At 39.7% G+C, this 22,205-nt stretch overlaps 4 protein-coding genes across 8 annotated transcripts; 2 read left to right on the top strand and 2 right to left on the bottom strand.

Annotated features, from left to right (window-relative positions):
- Positions 1–202: 202 nt before the first annotated feature.
- On the bottom strand, positions 203–3,266 carry LOC141911048 (WD repeat-containing protein 53-like). The gene is made up of 2 exons (XM_074802004.1): positions 3,151–3,266; positions 203–2,612 (listed from the first exon to the last, which is right to left on the bottom strand). The coding sequence occupies exon 2, from the start codon at positions 2,530–2,532 to the stop codon at positions 1,510–1,512; it is 1,023 nt and encodes a 340-aa protein (XP_074658105.1). The 5' UTR covers positions 2,533–2,612; positions 3,151–3,266; the 3' UTR covers positions 203–1,509.
- Positions 3,267–5,131: 1,865 nt separating this feature from the next.
- Positions 5,132–8,242, top strand: LOC141911074 (F-box/SPRY domain-containing protein 1-like). The gene is made up of 3 exons (XM_074802038.1): positions 5,132–5,699; positions 6,393–6,468; positions 6,799–8,242. Exons 1-3 carry the CDS (start codon positions 5,136–5,138, stop codon positions 6,906–6,908), a joined length of 750 nt encoding a protein of 249 aa, XP_074658139.1. The 5' UTR covers positions 5,132–5,135; the 3' UTR covers positions 6,909–8,242.
- Positions 8,243–11,299: 3,057 nt separating this feature from the next.
- On the bottom strand, positions 11,300–17,840 carry LOC141910791 (uncharacterized). 5 transcript variants are annotated; one of them, XM_074801598.1, is made up of 6 exons: positions 17,782–17,840; positions 14,189–14,248; positions 13,593–13,841; positions 12,916–13,032; positions 12,271–12,487; positions 11,305–11,956 (listed from the first exon to the last, which is right to left on the bottom strand). In XM_074801598.1, the coding sequence occupies exons 3-6, from the start codon at positions 13,826–13,828 to the stop codon at positions 11,393–11,395; spliced, it is 1,134 nt and encodes a 377-aa protein (XP_074657699.1). In that variant the 5' UTR covers positions 13,829–13,841; positions 14,189–14,248; positions 17,782–17,840; the 3' UTR covers positions 11,305–11,392. The 5 variants fall into 5 exon arrangements, with proteins under 5 accessions (XP_074657696.1, XP_074657699.1, XP_074657698.1 ...); XM_074801597.1 differs by lacking the exon at positions 17,782–17,840 and adding an exon at positions 14,334–14,455; XM_074801595.1 differs by lacking the exon at positions 14,189–14,248 and having other exon boundaries at positions 11,300–11,956; positions 17,782–17,816.
- On the top strand, positions 14,669–20,149 carry LOC141911312 (ribonuclease H2 subunit B-like). The gene is made up of 11 exons (XM_074802303.1): positions 14,669–14,816; positions 15,405–15,473; positions 15,598–15,705; positions 16,171–16,244; positions 16,922–17,036; positions 17,374–17,441; positions 17,824–17,926; positions 18,030–18,111; positions 18,901–18,976; positions 19,791–19,862; positions 19,966–20,149. The coding sequence occupies exons 1-11, from the start codon at positions 14,762–14,764 to the stop codon at positions 20,062–20,064; spliced, it is 921 nt and encodes a 306-aa protein (XP_074658404.1). The 5' UTR covers positions 14,669–14,761; the 3' UTR covers positions 20,065–20,149.
- Positions 20,150–22,205: the final 2,056 nt, after the last annotated feature.

The raw sequence follows: 22,205 nt of genomic DNA, 5'->3' as shown, positions 1-22,205 counted from the left end.
TCCATAAATCTTTTTTGAGTAATATTGCCTAAGGGGATATCAGTGTCCTTCTGGAATGTGACACGTCCTTCAAATATTCTCCTCTAGATCTGACCCTACTCTATTCTAGCCTCCTCTTATCATCTCGATGAGTTATAACAGGACGAACTCGTGATTCAGATCCTAGATAAGATATCTAATATTGACTCATTGAAATTGGGTGATATGAAGATTTATTCATTATTTACACGTACATTGTTCTATCATTAATAGTATACACTTTAAACACCAAATTTTGAGAAAAATTCCGACCTCATCATAGATACATTCAATCACTCACCACACAATTATCCACAAATTATGAGAAAAAAACTCGAGAATAAATTAAGGATATTCTATCCATTTTTGCATAGTTTGCGCTGTTTTATGTTGATATCAATTTTTTACATCCATGAAATTAGAAAACTATCAAACCAGCCCCTAGTCTGAATACCAGTCGTGGTTACGGTTCCCTCGAACAACTGTGGAACGACGACTAGGTACTAGACTAACCAGCCCCAGTTCTATTCTTTGTTGTACCTTGGAGTAATCATTTCAATGATCACTCCAAGGTTGTACATAGTAACTGAGAGGGGACTGTACAGCGGAACCTCGTTACAACGAACTTCAGGGGACCTGAAAAATATGTTTGTTATATCTGATAGTTCTTTATATCCAGCATGAAATTATCAACATTTCCCTGTTAAGGTTGATATTGATAGTCTATAAAATAGGCCCTAGGGCTCAGGAAACCATTTGTTCATTATTAGTGAGAGGTAATACTATATAGAGTAGTACTATATAGGTTTTAACTTGTTTACTCGACGCACAAGCTTTCATTACAAATAATAGCTTCATCAGGTGAATCAACATTTATCTACATAGTATAAAATTCTAAGTTTGTAATAACTGATTAATCGTTATTATAACGAGGTTCCTCTGTGTACTCTAAGAACTGTTTCGGACACGTCTGGCTGCGTTGGTTCGTACAACATAGATTTGTAATGTGAACATTTTTAAACATCGATCTTCAAAATCAACACAACACATCGTAGAATAAACATAAGAGAAGTGCATCTGCAATATTTAAACAGAGCAGATGTACGGATTAAACTAAAGCGATGACAACTGACTATACAAAACAGAATGCAGAATTTAGATTCGAAATACCCGGTAATAGGGGAGAGGAATAAAACAGAATCCCTACAAATTGTTACCCTTAACATTTCTAAACTTGGTTTCTAATTTGGTAACTGCTTAATCGGGTAAAAAATTCAGGTCCCAACTGTATCGATTGAGGGATAGTTTACTATAAGACTAGACAAAAATTACTAATTGCCTTTCTCAAAATTGAAACAGTCTAAAAGGAGTTCTAGGCCTTGTTAAAATCAAAGGAGTTTCAAGCACCATATCCTGTTTTGTAGGAGTTTCTTAAGGAATCAAGAAGTAGAAAGGAGCCTGTTAGAAATAAGGGGGGGGGATAAAATTCATCTAACTCAAAGTATACGCGCTGATTAGTTTTGATTGATCAACGACTAGAATTTGATTTCCGTTTTGTTTCCAACTCGACAAACCGTTCACTTTACTCCCGTGTTCGAAAATCTTCACCGCGTCGTCTGCGCTATCGGCGGCGCCGGTGTCCGTCGCGCTTGTACCGGCGGCGTCATCCAACGATTCCTTCTTCTTCTTCGGCGGCGTTAAAATCTCGGCGACGTTCTTCCAAACAGCGACCGTCGAATCGTTGGCGCCGGAGATGAGAACGTGCGATCCGAATGCGGCGAAGTGAACGCACGCGACGCCCTGACGATGCGCGTTCAACGACTTCTTATAAAACACGCCTTTACCCGACGTGTCGAACAGTTTAATCTGCGCGTTGTCCAATCCGGCGGCGAGAACGGCGCCGTCTGCCGATATACACACCGAATGAACTAACGGCGGATTCAGCACGAATCGCGATTCGTCGGTTTTATCGACGAGTTCGTTCATATCGAATCGACGCAGCGGTCGCGCGCGTTTAAAATCCCAGCGCACGACGTTGCAGTCCATTCCGCCGGTGATGATCTCGGTCGGTCGGTCCGGTCGGAACGCCGCCGTCGTGCAGATGTTATCGTGTTTCCGCAGCGTTTTGAACAGTCGCCGATTCTTCAAATCGACGACGCGAATCGCGCCCGAATCGTCCGCCGCCGATAAATACTGCTCCGCGCTGGCGCCACCTATACGCAGATCGTTCACTTCGTCGGCGTTCACCGAATAGACGAACAGCGGCGTTTTTAAATTGCGCGAGTCGTAGTTATAAATCTGGTCGCCGGCCGCGGCGTAAATCTCCGGTTTAGAACGCGCGAGTCGTACGGCGTTCACTCCGCCCGTGCCCGCCGTTATTTTACCGGTCGCGACGCCGTCGGGCGTCCACAGAATCAACGACGAATCCTCGTCGCCCGAGGCGGCCATTTTGTCGGCGGCGTCGACGCACAAGACCGTAGACAGGTGCCCGACATCGAACTTTACGGCGGCCATATTTATTTTACAACATCGATCGACACAGTTTTAGATACAACGTGCGGAAAAAAATTACGTATAAACCAATTATTGAACACCTAGAAAATATAACAGACATTTGAATATTAGATTTTATCTGAATTCGGGCGACTGAAAGATTTGTACAACTGCAAACATTTCTAATTGCCTATTTCTCAAAGTGAGAGTTTTGGGCATTGTCTTCAAATCAAAGGAGTTTCAAGCACCTTAAAAAGCATTTTCCGTAGAAGTTTCTAAGGAACCAAGAGTTGTAGGTTGTATGGACCCTGGAAAACAGTCCAGACATAGACGGAAAACTGATGTTAGGCTGAAATAACCTATTCTAATTGCCTATTTCTTGAAGTGAGAGTTTTTGGAATTTTGCTCAAATTAAAGGAGTTTCAAGCACCTTTAAAAGCAATTTCCATAAGGAAATTCTAAGGAATCAAGAGTTGTAGGGAATCTGGAAAATAGTCCGGACATAGACGAAAAACTGATTGATTGTTTGGACGATCTAACAACAAATATTTAACAAGCCGGATAAAGCAGCCGTCCTGATAATCGCAAAACGTCAATATTTCTGACTGTTTTCGGGATTCAAATCGGTTTTAAACGTACCTCGGGTGAAGTATGAATCTCTTTAAGCCTCACGTCTGCTGTCTCTTCCGAATAAAACTTTACCGCGATGATTGAACGTATAAAACGATGTACGATTCCCGATAGTTTCCCACGTTCTAAAATTAATATACAATCCATACAATAATCAATGACGGCCCTTCTTTTTTCAGATAAGATGGCAAATATTAAATAAAATAATCAAATAAATAGACGAAATCGGAATACTTTTTCAGGATTGCTATAAATAAGGAATGTTGGAACTGTTAGTTCTCATGGGTCGAATCGGAGAGATTGTTTCTCTGAGCCAATCATGTCGGCTCTGACATTCACAACACTAACCTCAATAGTAATAAACAACTAGTGATGGATTTAGGGGGAGAGGGTCACCGAGACATTGTGCAGCCCCTAGGGTACATCCCCTAAATGTTGTGCACCAACCTTTCCAGAGCATTGAGTCTAAAAACATCGAGATACTTGTAAAAATGTATCTAGCGGACTCCCGCGTCTTACCAATGAAACCGGCCCCTGCTTTATTGGCACTACCGAGTCAATTCCTGGATGCACCGCTAACAGCAAAGATATTCCGATATCTTGTTTCTGATTTAATGATGTCATAGGGGGACTTACTTGTTTTCTAATTCTTCAGTAGCTCTGATTTCTCGTAGGTCTCCGGCGACATTTACAACGCCGTAACACGTTATAATCAATCCAAACAAACACTGCACCAATATCTGAACGAAATTACATCAGAAATATCCTTCAAATACAACACACAGTTGACGGACCTTGTTAAGGCCCTTTCATGGAGTAGGTACTGCCACAGTAGTTAGTTACCTAATCGTTGGTGGTAAGTTTTGATAATCAGACGAGCTTATCCGATCGTGAAACTAAACAACAGACAGGTTACTGACTTTTTCTGCTTGTCAAACATAAACTAATCTACGTAATTCATTTATTTCTGATTCTAGACGATATCAACCGAAGGTTCTATGTATCAGGATTTAGAGGGGGTCCAACCCCCTAAATTTGAAGGTCCCTAGGCCTAAAAAGAAATCCTAAGTGACATTTTGTTATCAAACGAAGGTTCTATGTATCTTATCTGATCAGTTTAAGGGGACGTTATAGATGTGGCTAAAAAAAAGCTGGAACAGCGCAGCGGACTAGGCTGGCGGCGATATCATCCAACCTTCTTCATTCACGTGTCATGATATGTTGGCGATCGCTGACAAGTATTCTTTCAAGACAAATCAGCCAACAATTCATAAATTTAAAATCGTTGAACTTACATCGATAGGTAAACGGGTGAATTCTTGTTCTGTTAAACGTATGTACGTGCGATCTGTAAAAAAAAAAATAATGACCGTCAGGTGCTGCCACCTCGTTCGAACTATACCAAAATTATCGACATATTTTAGCCATTTTTTACAATTTAAAAGCGTAACTTACGTTGAGTAGCCGAGTAGGCAGCGTGCAATAAAGACAACAGTCCGAAAACAACACAAAGTTTCTGTAAAGTCGATGCCATTACTGTCAAATTAGCGCCAGAATTTCTGCGTTCGTACCTAAAAATCTTCCAGTCACGAATTCGCCATTTTTCACCGGTGTCGCCGCCTATCAAGCATTTTTGAGAATTTGAATTACATTTGCGGCTGATGAAATATCATAATTTGTTAGAATTGTTTATGGCTTCGAAAAGCCATCAAAATTAAAATCAATTCAGCTGTTTTTAATATCACGGGAGAAGACATGGTAGAATTTTATATCATTTTCATTCAACAATAAGTTTGACTTAAATCTACCTATTTATCCACTAATTATAAATCTAAGTGATCTTCTGTCAGTTTGTTTATTGTTTTCTTAAAAGACCGTTATGATGTACAAAACAAAACTATATTGGTAAATAAATTCTAAATTTGATTGAATTCAATGAAATAAAGTCAACAATTGAATTGAATTGAAATTGAATCATCATGGCTTCTGCTGTCATGAAATTCTCATCGGGAATTTTGGAGATAATTTTCAGCTATTTGGAGCTGGAGGACCTGAGAAACTGCGCGCTGACCTGCAAGTCCTGGTATCGAATCCTGAACGACGAGAATAACGACGTTTGGCGCTTTCACTGCGTCAGGAAACTCGCCGAAGTGGCCCTGAAATCGAACATTCTCAGCAATGTACCCACTTACAAGGCGAAATTAAAATCCTTTTTCCACGCCTGGAACCCGAACGACTGTTCGCGCAATATGTACATTAAAGACAACGGATTTACGATCCATCGCAATCCGGTCGCGCAAAGCACGGACGGCTCACGCGGCAAAATCGGTTTCAAAAACGGCCGACATTGTTGGGAAATTTGGTGGGAAGGACCGCTCGGTACGGTCGCCGTGATCGGCATCGCGACGAAAAAAGCGCCGAATCAGTGCCACGGATACGTAGCGTTACTAGGCAGCGATGATCAGAGTTGGGGTTGGAATCTGGTCGATAATAATTTATTACATAACGGAGATTGTCAGGGCAACTACCCTCAATTAAACAATGCTCCGAAATATCAGGTAAGAGACAGTACTGTACTCCTCCAATGTGAGAAACGACTCCTCCAGTGCAATGTGCTCCAGATGGAGTGCTATGATATCACCCCTTCAGCAGTGAGAGTGCTCCATTGTGAGCTATCACTCTTCCAGCACTCCAGCAGTGTGAGATATCACTCCTCCAGCACTCCAGCAGTGTGAGATATCACTCCTCCAGCACTGAGTGTGCTCCATTGTGAGATATCACTCCTCCAGCTCTGAGTGTGCTCCATTGTGGGATATCACTCCTCCAGCACTGAGTGTGCTCCATTGTGAGATATCACTCCTCCAGTAGTCTGAGATATCACTCCTCCAGCAATGAGGAGTGCTCCATTGTGAGATATCACTCCTCCAGCAATGAGGAGTGCTCCATTGTGAGATATCACTCCTCCAGCAGTGTGAGATATCACTCCTTCAGCAGTGTGAGATATCACTCCTCCAGCAATGAGGAGTGCTCCATTGTGAGACATCACTCCTCCAGCAGTGAGAGTGCTACATTGTGAGCTATCACTCCTCCAGTATGCTCCAGAACCCAGTTCGACAGTTGTGATTTAAGATTTGACTCGAGAGTTAACTCATTGAAAATGAACTAATTTTAACTCGGAGTTAACTCTAAACTCATAACTGTGGAGCTGGATCCTGATGTAGTATTTTAAGGTTTATGTATCCATATTGTAGGTTGGTGAACGAATACGGGTTATACTAGACTGTGAAGACAATACTCTTGCATTTGAAAAAAATTACGAATTTTTAGGTGAGTTACATGTAGTGGACAGCTAGGGCCAATAGTGATCAGGCCTGATAGTTGGCCCCGGGTAAATTCCTTGTGGACAGCTATGTTCAAGTGATAGTGGCCGAGCTGTAAAAGACTGCTATGGATTCAAATACTGTGTTTTCAATAACAGCCAGGTCCCAGGTCTGTCTGTTGTTTGTAAAGGACCCGCCTGGTTTTTCAAACTAGCTTTTGTTTCAGGGACTGTGACATAGGCTAGGGGGAACCCTCCTGCTTTTCTAAGGGACCTGGCTTGTTAATTTCTTATCGAAAACACTGGAATATAATTGCGTAAAAATGTTCTATTTGTAGGAGTTGCATTTAGAGGATTACCAGATACTCATCTTTACCCTTCAGTATCAGCAGTTTACGGCAATACAGAAGTATCAATGGTGTACTTAGGTCAACCGCTGGACGGATAGCGACACGGTCCGTCTGTCAGTCAGTCAGCAAACATTCAACGCGATGTGTGCGAACGGTGGACACGACGTTATATTTTGCATTTTAAACTTTTGAATTTATCGCCGGGACGTATTCGTTCGGGGGCGGATGAGGATCTGAGGTGGCGAAATCTCATGACAAAACGAAAACCAACGAATCTCAGCAGCTGCTACAAAAACAACGACGACGATAGTTTCGCCTGCAACGTTTTTCAGCTATGACGGGTAGTCACAGCCACCACGGCTGTCTCCAGGGAAAATTGATACTCCAATTTCCTCCATTTAGGTACTTAGTCTTTTATCTGCAGGCACCTGATTCAGGCAGATGAGTTCAAACATATGGCATACTGACAAAACGAAACATCGAATTAACCCTTTCAGTGCCGACTAATTTATTTGAAAATTTTAAAAAATTCCACCCTTCTGTGTTGAATAACGAGCATACGGCTGAAGTGCGTCTACATCGCAGTGCGGTGTATTGTTAGTTACGAATATTTAACTTAGTTTGACAGGTACTGCCATCTTTCAATAAAGATAAAAACTAATTTCCGATAACTACAATACACCACGCAGTGCAGTGTACTAGCTAAGTCCATCACGATTTATACTCCGTACTGAAAGGGTTAATCCGTCAAAGTGTCATATTTTACCGGTCACAACTAAAACATCAAATTTACTCGTATAATCTACGCACATTATATACTCAAAATATCATATTTGATGCATAAAGATACCCTAGATTAAACTGTCAAAATTACAACTACACGGTGAGGCTTACCCATCAATTTTATCATGTTATAACCTTCTAAACATTGAATTTTAATCAGCAGACTTTCTTATTTTAGAAGAGAAACATTTTGACAGTCTATGATGGCAATTTGTTTTGATAGTTGTATTCTTCATATTTGATCAGTTAAACATGATGATTTTAGTTTTGACTGGTAAAAATCTGGTGACTACATTCGATGTTTCATCCAAGCCATGCGAAGATGTTGTCATGTGGCGATATCTGTTTAATTAGTACAACCTGTGATTCCCGATGACGAAGAGCTTCTTCCGAACGTTAAAATAAAGTCGGAACTTTCTTTGGTATTAGCGGAGTGGCATTAATGTTTTAAAAGTGCCAAATTTGTGTTCGAACTCCTGGTTTTCGTTCGGCTTCGACGCCGGAAATTCCGAAGCGTGTTTGTTTCGAATCATTAAAATAATCATGACGTCTCACTCTCATCAATGATCTTATGATGGAAAGATCTACTGAATTGTGTTCATCATTCATCTTCACTCACGTCAGCCGCAGAATAACGAAATAGCTTACTCAGAGGATGGGGAGGAAGGGAGGGGTGGGTGGTCAAATCTTTAATTTATTAAAAGTGAATTTATGTAAATTATTATACGTATGTAAATATGTTATATAGAAATAGAGTCGAAAATGTTCGAATCGAAAACTTAGAAAATACCGATTTTCATTCAACGCAGTAATAGAATTAAGTATTTAATTATTACGTTTTCTCAAAAATTGCGTCAAATCTAGCGCGCGCGCATAGCGAGTAAAACATCGAAACAAGAAACATTTGTGTTCGTGCATGTGTAGTTTACCCGCTATTGCACATAGTGAAACAAGAAACGTACCTACAGCGTCGCTAAGTGATGAGAAAGTAGTAATTGTATGAAATGGTTAATGATTTCGATCAGTCATACGATCCGATCTTCGTCACTAGTTGTTTATTATGTTGGTATTTCTTGTTTAGCTATTCCGTGATATCGAACTCAACAGAAACAATTTTCTCAGTCGGTTTCTCAAAACTGTGTTTCTTGTTTTAGTGCAATGTATGAAACCTGTGCGTGCTACTAGTCTTAACTGATTGAGAGTTGGTGTCTTTCGGATTTAGGCAATTTTTCTTTTTGTTAGAAAAGACAAAAATTGTCATTTTTGATCGTGTAAAAACTGATATTATTGATTAGAGAGTATTGAGAATATTTTATCGCGTGCGCGTTTGTTTGTTTTACACTGGTTTATGTAATTTATATGGAAGAGCAAACCAATCAAATTTAACTATTTATCGGCGGCCGAAAAAAACTTAATTCGATTTCGACTCGTGACTTGGCCTCTCGCAGTGGTTCATCGTAGCATTGGTCTTGTCACGTTATGAATTCATGGAAATTTTACCTCTTATATTCGGGGTTTGAACGAAATGTACGATATTGAAATCGCGAGGTTTTCTGTTTATGTTGGTAGCAATCTGCAGCCTGAAGCCACCCACTTAAAAATTCACACCGCAAAGTACAATGTATTGTAAGTGTATCAAGTATGGATGAGCACTTTCTGTTTGAATGTGCTAACAAAATAGAGACAATGTATGGTGTTTGTAGTTCATTTTCAATGGGATACCAGCAAGGCAACCATTATTATATACAATAGACTTCGCTCAAGTCAGACCTTTTGGGACCGTAAAAATGTATCCGACTTGAATGTTATAGGCGCTTTTACGAAACTGAATCTTTGTAAATCGATTTAAGTTTCACGTTTACGGCACGCGGTTAAGTGAATCCGATTTGGTAAATCAACTCGTTTATGGAAGCGGTTTAGTAAACTGATTTATTAAATCGACTAACTTGCTCGCCGAGCAAGTTAGTGGCGATTTAGTCAGTGAAATCCAACATGGTGTCCTCTTCGACCGCGGGCTTAAGACATCTATCGCAGACCATCATCTATCAATAGTTCGGTCACCATTGACGCCCATTTTCGTTTGAATCGCGACCTTTAAATTGATTAGACTCATTTACGAAAACCGATTCGATTTACTAAACCTTTTCCGACATCGAATCGGATTTAGCTAAACCGAATCAGATTCAATTTCGTAAAAGCGCCTTATGTTTTTCATGTAACCTGTCACAAAAATATTGCAACAAACATCGGAGAGTTGAACAGTTATCCGAGTCCGACTTGGGCAGAGTCTGCTGTAGAATAGAAATTTAATGTAGAACCCTTCGCTCGGGATTTACAAGCATTTTGTTATCCAGACCTAACATTGTTTTTGTTTGGGCATATAAGAATTGTTAAACAGTGGAATCTCTAACAACGATTTTCACAGGACCAGAAAATCTGTTCGTTATAACCGATAGTTCTATATACAGTGGAACCTTGTACAACGAACTTCAGGAGACCAGAAAATCTGTTCGTTATAACCGATAGTTCTATATACAGTGGAACCTCGTTACAGCGAACTTCAGGAGACCAGAAAATCTGTTCGTTATAACCGATAGTTCTATATACAGTGGAACCTCGTTACAGCGAACTTCAGGAGACCAGAAAATCTGTTCGTTATAACCGATAGTTCTATATACAGTGGAACCTTGTACAACGAACTTCAGGAGACCAGAAAATCTGTTCGTTATAACCGATAGTTCTATATACAGTGGAACCTCGTTACAGCGAACTTCAGGAGACCAGAAAATCTGTTCGTTATAACCGATAGTTCTATATACAGCGGAACCTCGTTACAACGAACTTCAGGAGACCAGAAAATCTGTTCGTTATAACCGATAGTTCTATATACAGCGGAACCTCGTTACAGCGAACTTCAGGAGACCAGAAAATCTGTTCGTTATAACCGATAGTTCTATATACAGCGGAACCTTGTTACAGCGAACTTCAGGAGACCAGAAAATCTGTTCGTTATAACCGATAGTTCTATATACAGTGGAACCTCGTTACAGCGAACTTCAGGAGACCAGAAAATCTGTTCGTTATAACCGATAGTTCTATATACAGTGGAACCTCGTTACAACGAACTTCAGGAGACCAGAAAATCTGTTCGTTATAACCGATAGTTCGTTATTATCCAGTATGAAAATAATGAAATTTTCTTACTCAACTCGGGGACACAATTCTATATTTGTTATATCCGATGAATCGTTGTAGCAGAGTTCGTTATAAAACGAGGTTCCACTGTATCGGTTTTTGACTTGATAGGCAACACCTTTTTTGGTCCCCCCCCAACAATCAAATGCTAGGTACGACCCTTGTGAACACATGTACATTGTGGCGATGACTAAATGTCGAGGTCAAAGGGGTGCATTGTTCAGGCCGAGTTTTGGTACCGACATAACAAAAAACTCGGGATTAGGGGACATTATGAAATTAAAAAACCTCAACAGAATGCATGCATAGGAACCAGTCCAAATGCTGGGATGGGCACCAGTCTACTATTTGTAGATGTACTATTGCGTTTAAAACCATTTGAAATCTTAAATATGTCGTCGTTTAATGTGTAATGTCTATTGTTTGTTCGTTGATAATAAAATTCAACAATTTTATTGTAATAAAACGAATCCATTCTTTGTGTTATTTTTGCCTTCATTATCTATGAGTAATGCTAAATCGTAAGGACAGAGTGTACCACACTCACCATACATAAAAGAAACACAGAAATTTTTTTCAAGATTTTAAAGGAATTATTTCTATTTCACTTCAGACTTTTTTTCTCTTCTTTAGGTTTACGCGTTTTATCGGGACGTGGCGCCATCTTTTGAATTTTAGCTGCTTTATAATCCGGTTTTTGGCGCGAATTGTCTGAAACGAATTTCTTTTTCACCGGTTTGCGTTTAATGCCAGATTTCGAGTCCGATTCTGACTTTGACGCGAATCCTAAGATCCCGTCCATAACGAGTGGTTTATTTTCCGCTTCGAACTTCGTCTTAGTTTCCCGATCAGACATGTCTGAATCCGAGTCCGTCGTGTCTATTTTAATGAAATCCGCGTTAGTTTTGAAATCGGTTTTCCAATCTTTCCGCATTACGTACAAATCATTAAAATCAGTCCCGCCTGCTGATGACTCATCGCCATGGCAACTAACTATTTCGTCGACCTCGCTATCATCATCACTTTCCTCATCACAATTTTCCTCTAATGTCTCCTCGTCGATACTAGACGCCGCGTTTGATAATCCCATGAATTCTATCGGTTTGCTAACTTCGTTCACATAATCCACGATGGAGTCCAAACCCGCATTTTCATTTTCACCGCGTTTCTATAAGATATTATGCAGAAAGGAAATGAACAATTTGCGACAAGAGTTTTAAAGAGAAAATGATACTTAGGCTTATACAATTGATACCTTGTTTTTCATTTCTGCTAAGCTTGAAAAAAGTTGACCCAGCCAGCCACCTATCTAACCTGTACATTACTTTTTTTAAAAATCATGATCAAGCTTACCATTACAGACCCGGCAGTTATAGAGAACAACTGATTACAAATTTCCTCGCAGTTTATAGTATGACCCGACGGATTATGAGAAACAAGGTATTCTATTTTTAGCCTTAATTGACGCGGAACTTCGCTTGCCTTTATTCCTAAGGTTGTCAAACATTTCCGCCGTAATAACTCGCCGAATATCGCGCTGAAATCGTGCATACAGACAGCTGGGCACCCTCTGGTGGCGAGTAATGGAATTAACATCTTAGTCAGTTGAACAGGCGACGATCGACAGATCATCACGCAGCGTAGATTGTCTCGTTCTAAATGTTTCATAACTTCGTTCATTCCGCACACGAACTGACACCTGAAATCAAGCGCGAGAGATCGATTGATGCAGATACAAACCCGGAGCATGGAGCTACCTACTTTAGCTTGGAGCCAGAATCCCTCAGCCTGGAGCCACCCCTTCAGACCAGAACTGGAATCCCTTCAAAATGGAGCTACCCCCTTTAGCTTGGAGCTTCCCCTTCAGACCAGAACTAGAATCCCTGAGTGGAGCTACCACCAATCTTGGAGAACCAGAATTCCATCACCCGGAGCCACCCCTTTGGACTAGAACCTGGATCCCCTAAGCCTGGAGGCACCTCTTTAGCCTGGATCCGGCGTCAATCTCATTATGTCATCAATTTTCCAATTAGAAGAACTGGAATTCGCATTTTTCATTTTGTCTGCAGGAGATACTAACAATGCCTCAGATTGATCGAGGTCTGTATGAATCCTATAACAACGTACCTCAGTTCGATGATATCCGGATGTTTCTGATTAAACGAGTTTCGTTCCGTAATTCTTTCGTTCTTCGTTTTACCATCGACCGCGTAATGCTGATCCAATCGTAGATCGATAAAATGACTGGAAAAATTTACACAAACAAAATAAACTGTGGTCATATCGTACGTTTCAGTCGAGTTTTGATTTCATTCTGATGTCTAAAACTTGTTCATTTAGATTCTATATTCTTGAATTTCAATGAGCTATGGTACAGGAAAAAAATTCATAATAGTAAAAATGGTACAACTCTTATTTTCTGATGGGTAGATATATTTCTTGTTGAAAATATCTGATCTACACCGCAGCGCGGTGTATGAATAGCTGTTTTACCTAGCTAGTACACACACCGCATAACAATGCAATAGACTAGCTAGTTCACTGCATCACGGTGCAATAGACTTAAGTTTTAATAATATAAAGTTATCTAGTTTTATCTCTATTGAAAGATTGCAGCACTTGGCAAACAAAGTTCAAAATTAGTAATTAACGATACAATGCGCCTGCGGCGTAGACGCACTAAAATGCTATGACCGTTATTCAACACACTGGGGTGGAATTTCTTTAAATGTTTACCTCCAACGTTTTCATGTAATGATTAGTCAGCACTGAAAGGGTTAACGAAAAACAAACTTATCTAATACCGTTTCAAAGTTTGTAGAATATTCGTCTGTTCAGTTCTGGGAACGTCAGGCCACGTCGCCTCCTCGTACGGGTCGAGTAACGTGGTCTTCTTCGCCTGTTGTTTCTTTTTCTGAGCTTTCAACTTTCGGCTGTTCAACGATTTTCGCAGTTGTTTCGCGTCTATTTTCGGCGCGTTTTTCTTCTCGACCGTGGTTTCTAGACGATGGTCAGCGGGTTCTTCTGTCTCCTGCATCATGATGTTTGATAACCTGTTGAATGAAAACGATCAATATCATTGGGATAGTCTATCATCGGGTAGTATGTAACAGGGTGGCGCCAGTTTTTGCCCATTTACAAATTCCCCGAGTCCCCCCCCCCCCGAATTTTCCATGACCATGTCCAACACGCAAAATTCCACTACTACGTGTGTGCCGGGGGGGGGGGGGGGGGGGGCATGTTAGATATCTCACCAACTTACTCCAATTTCTATTCGGGTAAAAGTGCAGATCCACACCTCTCGTGATTGACGCAATCTACTGAATGCCAGAATCCTGGCTAAAATCATTCTACTCTCTAGTGAAGATATCTTAAAATTTACCAATGGCAATGTACGTACTGAATTGCTGATGACACTGTCTGTCACTGTCGTCACTGATGTCGTGATGACATTTTGAATCTGAAACAATGATATTTAACGTAATTGATTGAACGCGGAGAGGTGCGGATCTGCACTTTTACCTCTATTCGTTTTTTGAGCTTACCCGTTATGCAATTATTACTCGTTATTTATTATCATAGCGGTACAACACCGCCGTAATGCAAAAAATGAGAAACGGTCTGGTAATGGTTACCGGTCTCTATCGGGACAGGCAACCAGTCTAAATGAACCCGCGTACGGTGCTCAACGACCTTGAGTATGAATCACTACCGGTACGCTTACTGTCAAATTTTTAAAATGTCTATTTTGCATTTTGTTATTTTAAAATTTGTAACTTTATTGAATGTGGAAATCTTATATGTAATGTTTAAAGTGAGGACCAATAAAGAATTGAATTTAATTGAATTGAATTGTCAGTCTCAAGGTCGTTACGCGCATCTTTATTTTGTTAATTTACGATTTTTCTGGCGCGGTTTATTTCAATAATTTCACTTTTTCACTATAGATAGAAATTCCTCCCGAAGTTGGAGGATGGCAGAAGAGCTAGGAAGAGTAAAACAGAATCAATGCATCCTCATTTTACCTGGTAATTTTAGTCAGACTCAGAGGCCTACTACACACACCTGGCCGAACCGAATTCTGAGTCGGTCCTGTAGCTTCCTACTTGTTTGCCATTTCTCCTTGAAATTTGTGATGGGTATTCTTTGGCAAGGGTTATTTTAAACCTGAGATAGGTATTTTTTATCAGCCAATTATGGCGCAATTGGCGGCCATCTTGGTGTCATCAGTAGACAGTACTGATTCGTAGATGGGAAAAAGTTTTTCCACATTATATTGATACCTAAGCATGATTTGTTACCACATTCAATTAGAAAGTTGTAGCCCATAACGTGTTTTATGATTTTGGTGAGTATCAAGGTCATTGGTTTTTGTATATGGCCACCAGGGGGCGTTGACACCTGGGAAAACACTGCACTTGAACTCTGCTATCATTTCTGAATCCGTCTCTGCAACTGAAGTTCTTTCAAATTATCAAAGATTTTGGTATATTGTAAGGAAACTTAAACCCATTGCTAAACATTTAAATCACGACTCGTCACTTCTCTTTATTCTATGCAACTCCTTTCAACTCTTCAATTGATTCGAGAATTTTTATTTTTTTGAATCATTCTAGAAACGTCTCTCAGCGCTCAAGATACAGAAAATGGTCAGAATTTCTATCAAATCAGACATCCCAAAACAGGTCAGTTCTCGTTCAGACTGTCCGCATCGGTCTATAGATAATATCGCTTGCAATTCGATGATGTCATAGGGGGACAGGAGGTAACGAACGCGATGTTTTAATTTTGCGTTAATTTTTTTTCCAGGGGAATCGTGTTTATTCATGATTAGCAATGGAGGAACTCGGCTGCACGAAGTGATCAAATTTGATGAAAGCTATCGTTCGTGGTTCATCGGAAATCATGTTCAACAAGGTATCGATATGTTACACTGTATCTGATTGTTATAAGATAATTGATCTTTGTAATATGTGTTACACCGTCAGATTGACAGACGCTGTGAGATTGACAGACACCGTCAGATTGACAGACGCTGTCAGATTCAAGAAAAGAAACATGAAAATATCAGTAGAACTAACTTCATTTGGATGACAAGGGACTCTTGACTGCTTATACTTCCGACTCCCATGTAGTTTAAATGGTTCGTACGTCAATAGACCGAATATATCATCGGAAGTTTAAGTGAAAATCCGGATAGAAAAATCAGAATTAACCAAGTTCTAGTGTATTCAGTAAATAGATCATAGACCATTCTCCCTGTCCTCACTTGACGGGGTCCGGTTACTGACTGCCAAAAGCCACACTCGGCGTATTATATTTGGGTTAGTTTCTGACAAGGTTTCATCGAGATGATTTATTTTGTGTGTTTATTACATCTAGATGGTGGTTTATATCTGGTTACTCCGATGGATCCGATATTCTTACTATTGCCGTACCTTCAAAAGTCTCTCAAGGTAAATTCATCGTATTCATCTAGCACGAGGCTTATCCCGTCGAACACATTTCAATTACTTTCGATCTCAAGTAAAAATGAGGACCTTTAAGCGATGTTTGGGGGCGCTTGTAAAGTATACAGTCAAGGTCTGTGGTAATGCCACCATCGGGATCGAGAAAATATGCAGTTTAACGAATTTGGCATGATGGATGATTGTATTTTCATTGGATATCATTGAGGCATATTTGAATATTGGATCCGTACTCCGAGTAGTTAAAAAAGGCCCTACGAATGTCCCTTAACCCTTTCAGTGCTGACTAATTAATACCCTATAGTGCTAGAGAAAATTTGAAAATTCTAAAAAAATTCCACCCTAGTGTATTGAACAATGGGAATACCACTATAGTGCGTCTACACCGCAGTGCGGTGTATCATTAGTTACTAGTATTTCACTCTGTTTGACACTTGCTGCCATTTTTCAATAGAGATAATTACTAATTACTAATCACATCAATACACCGTAGTGCGGTGTACTAGCAAAATCCATCACTGATTTATACACCGCACTGCGGTGTAGACGCACTGAAAGGGTTAAACGCAGAGTATTGAATATGCTATGACTTTTTCCAAATTGCACTACACATTTGGTTGATATGGGGTAAGCAGGTATGTTATCTATTTCGTTTCGATCTTTAGGACAATCGCTCGGTACCATTAGAAGATATCCTCACCGATTCAACCTACAGCGACTTATACCGAATCAAAAACTGCCTAGGTATGGAGCAGCTGGACCTAATCGCTGACACTCGAGGTAAGAACAAGGTTTAGTTGCATGGATGAGGGATGAATTAACTCCCGGCATCCTCGCTTTGTCCTCGCTCGGCAGCCGCCAGTTTATGTATTTAGCCGATCAGATGCGTTGTTTTCATTAGCAGATATGCTCTATCAAAACAATGCATGTGATTGGCTAGATGGACAGACTGGTGTCGGCTTAGCGGCAACCTGTCCGCCCAAGAACTTGGTCAGTGTTAAAGACGAATACCGGTATGTGGCCAGGGTTGTGTTGGCGTGAGCTTTTGGCAGAAGGCAATCAAACCCTGGCAAGCTGAACCCCTGAGGGATTTTATAGCACTTTATTTCTATTGTAGGTGTGGATGATGATTTAATGGCTTATAGATACAATCAAGAGAAGACGCTAACTTGGTTAAAAACCAAGGTAAAATAATGGATAAATAACTGTCTAATTGAAACCCACAATATGATGACAGAACTACAAAAGCATTTGACATCTCAACCAAAGTCTATGAGTCATTCGAAACTTTGAGCGCCAAATATTTCTTGTGGTGTTTTCTTAATATTTCGGGTTTATCTTCAAGGTAGAATATTGCTTAAAATCCTGGATCCAGTTCCACAGTCATATGTTAACTCTGAGATAAAGTCAGTTCCTTTTCCGATGAGTTAACTCTTGAGTCAAATCCTAACTCACAACTGTGGAACCGGATCCCGAATATTAAACGCGCATGGATTCGGAAGGATTCAGTGGTATTTTTCTCAACTTCGAAATTTTCAGCCGCATTTCGGTCTTTTATGCTCTTCAGGTTCGCAGACTCGCCGATAATCTGAAAAAGAGACGATTCATCATCGATAGCGGCCAATCAGACGTCTTTATTAAATCTATGAAACAGAATGAGTCGAATATAGGTCGGTTTTATGTTATTTCGAGCATTTTTAAAAAGGAAATCGATCTTAGTTTCAAACCTTCGAAGTTGGTATTATGTACATCGCACGTGTTCTATTTTTGCAGAGGAATATCTGTTATATTCGCACGGAATCATATCTGATTATTTGCCCGATGATTTGTCTCAGAAATTAAAAGATTACATGGGGTAGGTGTATAAACAGGCAATTCTCATATGGATTTGTTATCAAACAGGGTCACTACATCGAATAAATAAAACTCGAAATAAAACTCTCGATCAGATTAGTTGCTACAGTGGAACCTCGTTCGATGAACTTCGGAGACCAGAAAATCTATTTGTTATAACGGATAGTTCGTTATATCCAGTATAAAATGATTGAAATTTTCCAATTTGGGATGAAATTCTAGGTTTGTAATAATAACTGCTAATTCTGTAAATCCGAGGACGTTATAATGATGTTCCGATGTCCAAAAATTTGGAAACACTTTACAACGAACTTCGGGACCAGAAAACCTGTTCGTTATGACTGATAGTTCATTAATATATCCGGTATGAAATTATTACCCTTTCTGTGCGTCTACACCGCAGTGCGGTGTACGAATCAGTGATGGATTTTGCTAGTACACCGCACTGCGGTGATTTAATTAGTAATTACTAATTATCTCTGTTGAAAGATGGCAGCGCCGTCAAACATAGTGAAATACTAGTAACTAACGATACACCGCGCCGCGGTATAGACGCACTATAGTGGTATTCCCGTTATTCAACACACTAGGGTGGAATTTTTAAAAATTTTCAAATTATCTCCAGCACTATAGGGTATTAATTAGTCAGCATTTAAAGGGTTAAACTAGTCCTATTTGGGACAGAATTCTAGGTTTGTAATAACCGATAAATCCGAGCCGAGGTGGTTATAACGAGGTTCCACTGTAGTACGAACAGGTGCACTGATTGAGGTTGTGAATATATTTTTAGTTTGAAAGATCCTGAAATCGAATGTCCGACGCCAGTAAAACTTCAAGAAGAATCAAATGAAGAACCGCCTTTAAAGGTATGAGCATTTCTGTTTGAACTCCGGTGGCGACACAGTTAATTAGTAAGTCAGTATTTCACTGATCAATGCTGGGTTCGTGGGAGATGATAGCAGAGGGTCTTTCTGGGTCAAGGGTTCTTCTCTGGCCTCTCATCAATAGGGAGAAAATCAAACCTGCTAATGAAAACGTGAGTGGCGCTTTAGCGGGTCGAGGGGAAAGGGGCCGTGCATAAAGTACGTACGCTTGACTTCCGGGTATTTTTAACCCCCCCTCCCCCTTGTACGCTCATTGTACGTTTTTTTATAACCCCCCTTGCGTACATACTTTTAGGGGTAACCCCCCCCCCCCCAGTAAAACATAATTTTCAGGAATAATGGTTTGAAGAAGGCAAAATCCACCCTGATTCAACAGAGTTCCTGCTGACGTTGATCAACGATCTTCCATGGCGACGAAATGAAAGACGGAAAGTGGGGAATTCCCGAGATCCAAATATAATATATTGAATGCAACAAACCCAGGGAGACCGGTTTCGCAATTAAGGCAGTGTTTGCTATACATTAAAGGAAGACAGGTTTACCCACAGACATATGTTTCTTGCACAAAGTACGTACTATTAATATTAACCCTCCCCCCTTGGAAAGTATGTACGCTTTTAGCTGACCCCTCCCCTCCCCCTGTACGCTTTTGTACGGATTTTAAGAACCCCCCACCCCCACCCCCTACGGACGTACGTACTTTATGCACGGGCCCCAAAGTGAAAATGAAACCTCCAAACCCGCTAATAATGCCTTGAATGCTGTTCGCCGAATTAAGAATTTATTCTCTTTGCAGAAATTGAAAATGGAAAAAGAAAATGGTCCAAAGGAAGACTACTCACAGCAGCTTCCTAAGGACGCCAAAAAGGTGCGTAAGAAGGCAGTTCATCGCACTGAATTATTATTGGCCTGGTAGATTTTTTCCTGGATTCGTGTTTTAAAAAAATCGCTTTTTTTCGCTTTCCATACAGACGAATATGAAACAGTCGAGAGCGCAGAAAAAACTCAACCAGGTCGATACAAAAGGAATGAAATCTCTGACGAATTTTTTCTCTCCCAAATCGAAATAGCAGTTTAGAATATATAATAGAATGCACACAATGCTATTTTAAGAGACATTCATTTATTGAATAAGACAATATTCAAATTTTTTCACAATTATCATTTTTGTTGCATTTATGTATGTATATATGTATGTATATATGTATGTATATATGTATGTATATATGTATGTATATATGTATGTATATATGTATATGTATATATGCTGTATTTTGCTGCATGACTACCGTTTGATAATGATAACAATACATGTACGTGAAGTACATTGATATTTGTAAAATGAATTCATGAAGTTGTTTATTTGTTGTTTTTTTCCGGTTTTCTTTTCTCACAGTCAGCCCCGGATAAATTACCTCCCAAAAGAGTACCACTCCCGCCTAACGACAATTATTTTCTGATAACGGGCACAATTATACGGACGTCAAACCGGTATACGACACCAAAGTGTATAAAACATGTAAATACACGTATCATATAGAATTGTAAATAGAAATGGAACCCCGTCGATTTCATGATTTCTCATCTATATCTCATTTGGGTTCAAGCAGAAGTATTCTACCGCTCACGTATCGATAGTCAGGGGTCCGATTTTTATTGCGTACGCATTGGGGGAGGGGGAGTGGTCAGTGCAATTGCGTACTGTAATGCTTATATATGAAAAAATGGCCGATTTTGCGTACAGAGGGGGTTGAAAAATTCGAATTTAATGCGTACGTAATAAATGAATGATCCCTAAGTTTAGTAGATGAAATATTCTTAGTTTTAATTGCTGATTGTAGGCGTACACTTGATAACTATTTCAAGAGGCCAACGCTGCGTCTTTATTTTCAAGTTTTACAAATTCCCTGATTTGTCCATACATGCGATTACAAAAAATTACAGATAATCACTGCAATATATTCACAGAATCCTCATATAAATTTCTATGTTCAGTAAAGTAACCGAGTCCGATTTTTACAGCCGGGAAAAATGAAACAAACATCACCAGAAAATACAAATTGCCACGTTTCTAACGATATATAACTTTAATTTTTGTAGCAAAAGGGAGACGGACGACAATAAATCGCGCAAAAGGTTTTAAGTATGAAAAATGTAAAATTCTGTCCAACAATGCGGGACCCGTGGGACCGCCTCAAAATGGCGCCTGGTTACTGGATATTCCTTATATTATACATGCTAGGCAAATGTTTTGTTTACACACGTAACTTTTCAAATGGTGCATTTGGTCGAAACTTTAGAACCCGATACTTCACATGAATCCGAACTTTACTTGAAAAGATGGGAATTCCAGTTTCCGCGATCTTAGAATTTGTCTAAGGCTAAAAAAAATTGATACCTTGTTTCTCCGCTCTGCTGAGCTTAAATGTTGACCCGGCCGGCCGCCTATCTACCCTATACATTACTTTTTTTAAAATCGTGATCAATTTTACCATAATAGACCCGGCCGCTATAGAAATGAACTGTTTACAAATTTTATCAAATTTTACAAAAATGACCCGGCCGCTGCGGAGAAACAAGGTATCATTTTTGTTTAGCCTAAATTGACCAGTGTTTGAATACATGTTCCAAGGTACAGAGGTCAGTTGCTGAATGGTTGTTTTCCGTTATCTTATCGGCGTTTAGATTTTTGCCCTCAACTCTCATACTCAATAAACATATATATTGTTACTAAAATGAATCAAAAATCGAGTAGATGATCAAACCCGATGCAGTGCCAAAGTAAACCTAGTAAAAGAGAAACAGTTGTGGTAGACGTACACGTATAAACAATTTGAATTTGAACGTAGGTTATAAACGTAGTACAGGCTGTACCAGATTTCTTTTTTATATATCAAAAAGTAGTTCATAGATGGATTTCATCGTCAAATACAATTATACTGGCCACGCGTCAAAGCATTATCTATGGAAGATGTTATTCAAACGCAAGGAAAACTAAATGAAAGTGGGAAAAATGTGAAAATTAACAAAAAATGAAACAACAAAAAACCACTCTGAGACTCGCAACATGTGAATACACGTATCATATAGAATTGTCATGGAACCCAAATTATTCGTATATTAATCCAATATAGAAATGCTTTCTTCGGCGCAACAAGTCGCATTGAAAAGTCTGTCAATGTTTTTTTCACGTCCAATGATAACCGGTTTT

Source organism: Tubulanus polymorphus, chromosome 9 (assembly GCF_964204645.1).
Source record: "Tubulanus polymorphus chromosome 9, tnTubPoly1.2, whole genome shotgun sequence".
Taxonomy (NCBI): Eukaryota; Metazoa; Nemertea; class Palaeonemertea; order Tubulaniformes; family Tubulanidae; genus Tubulanus; species Tubulanus polymorphus.
This window is presented reverse-complemented; position numbering and strand designations above follow the sequence as displayed.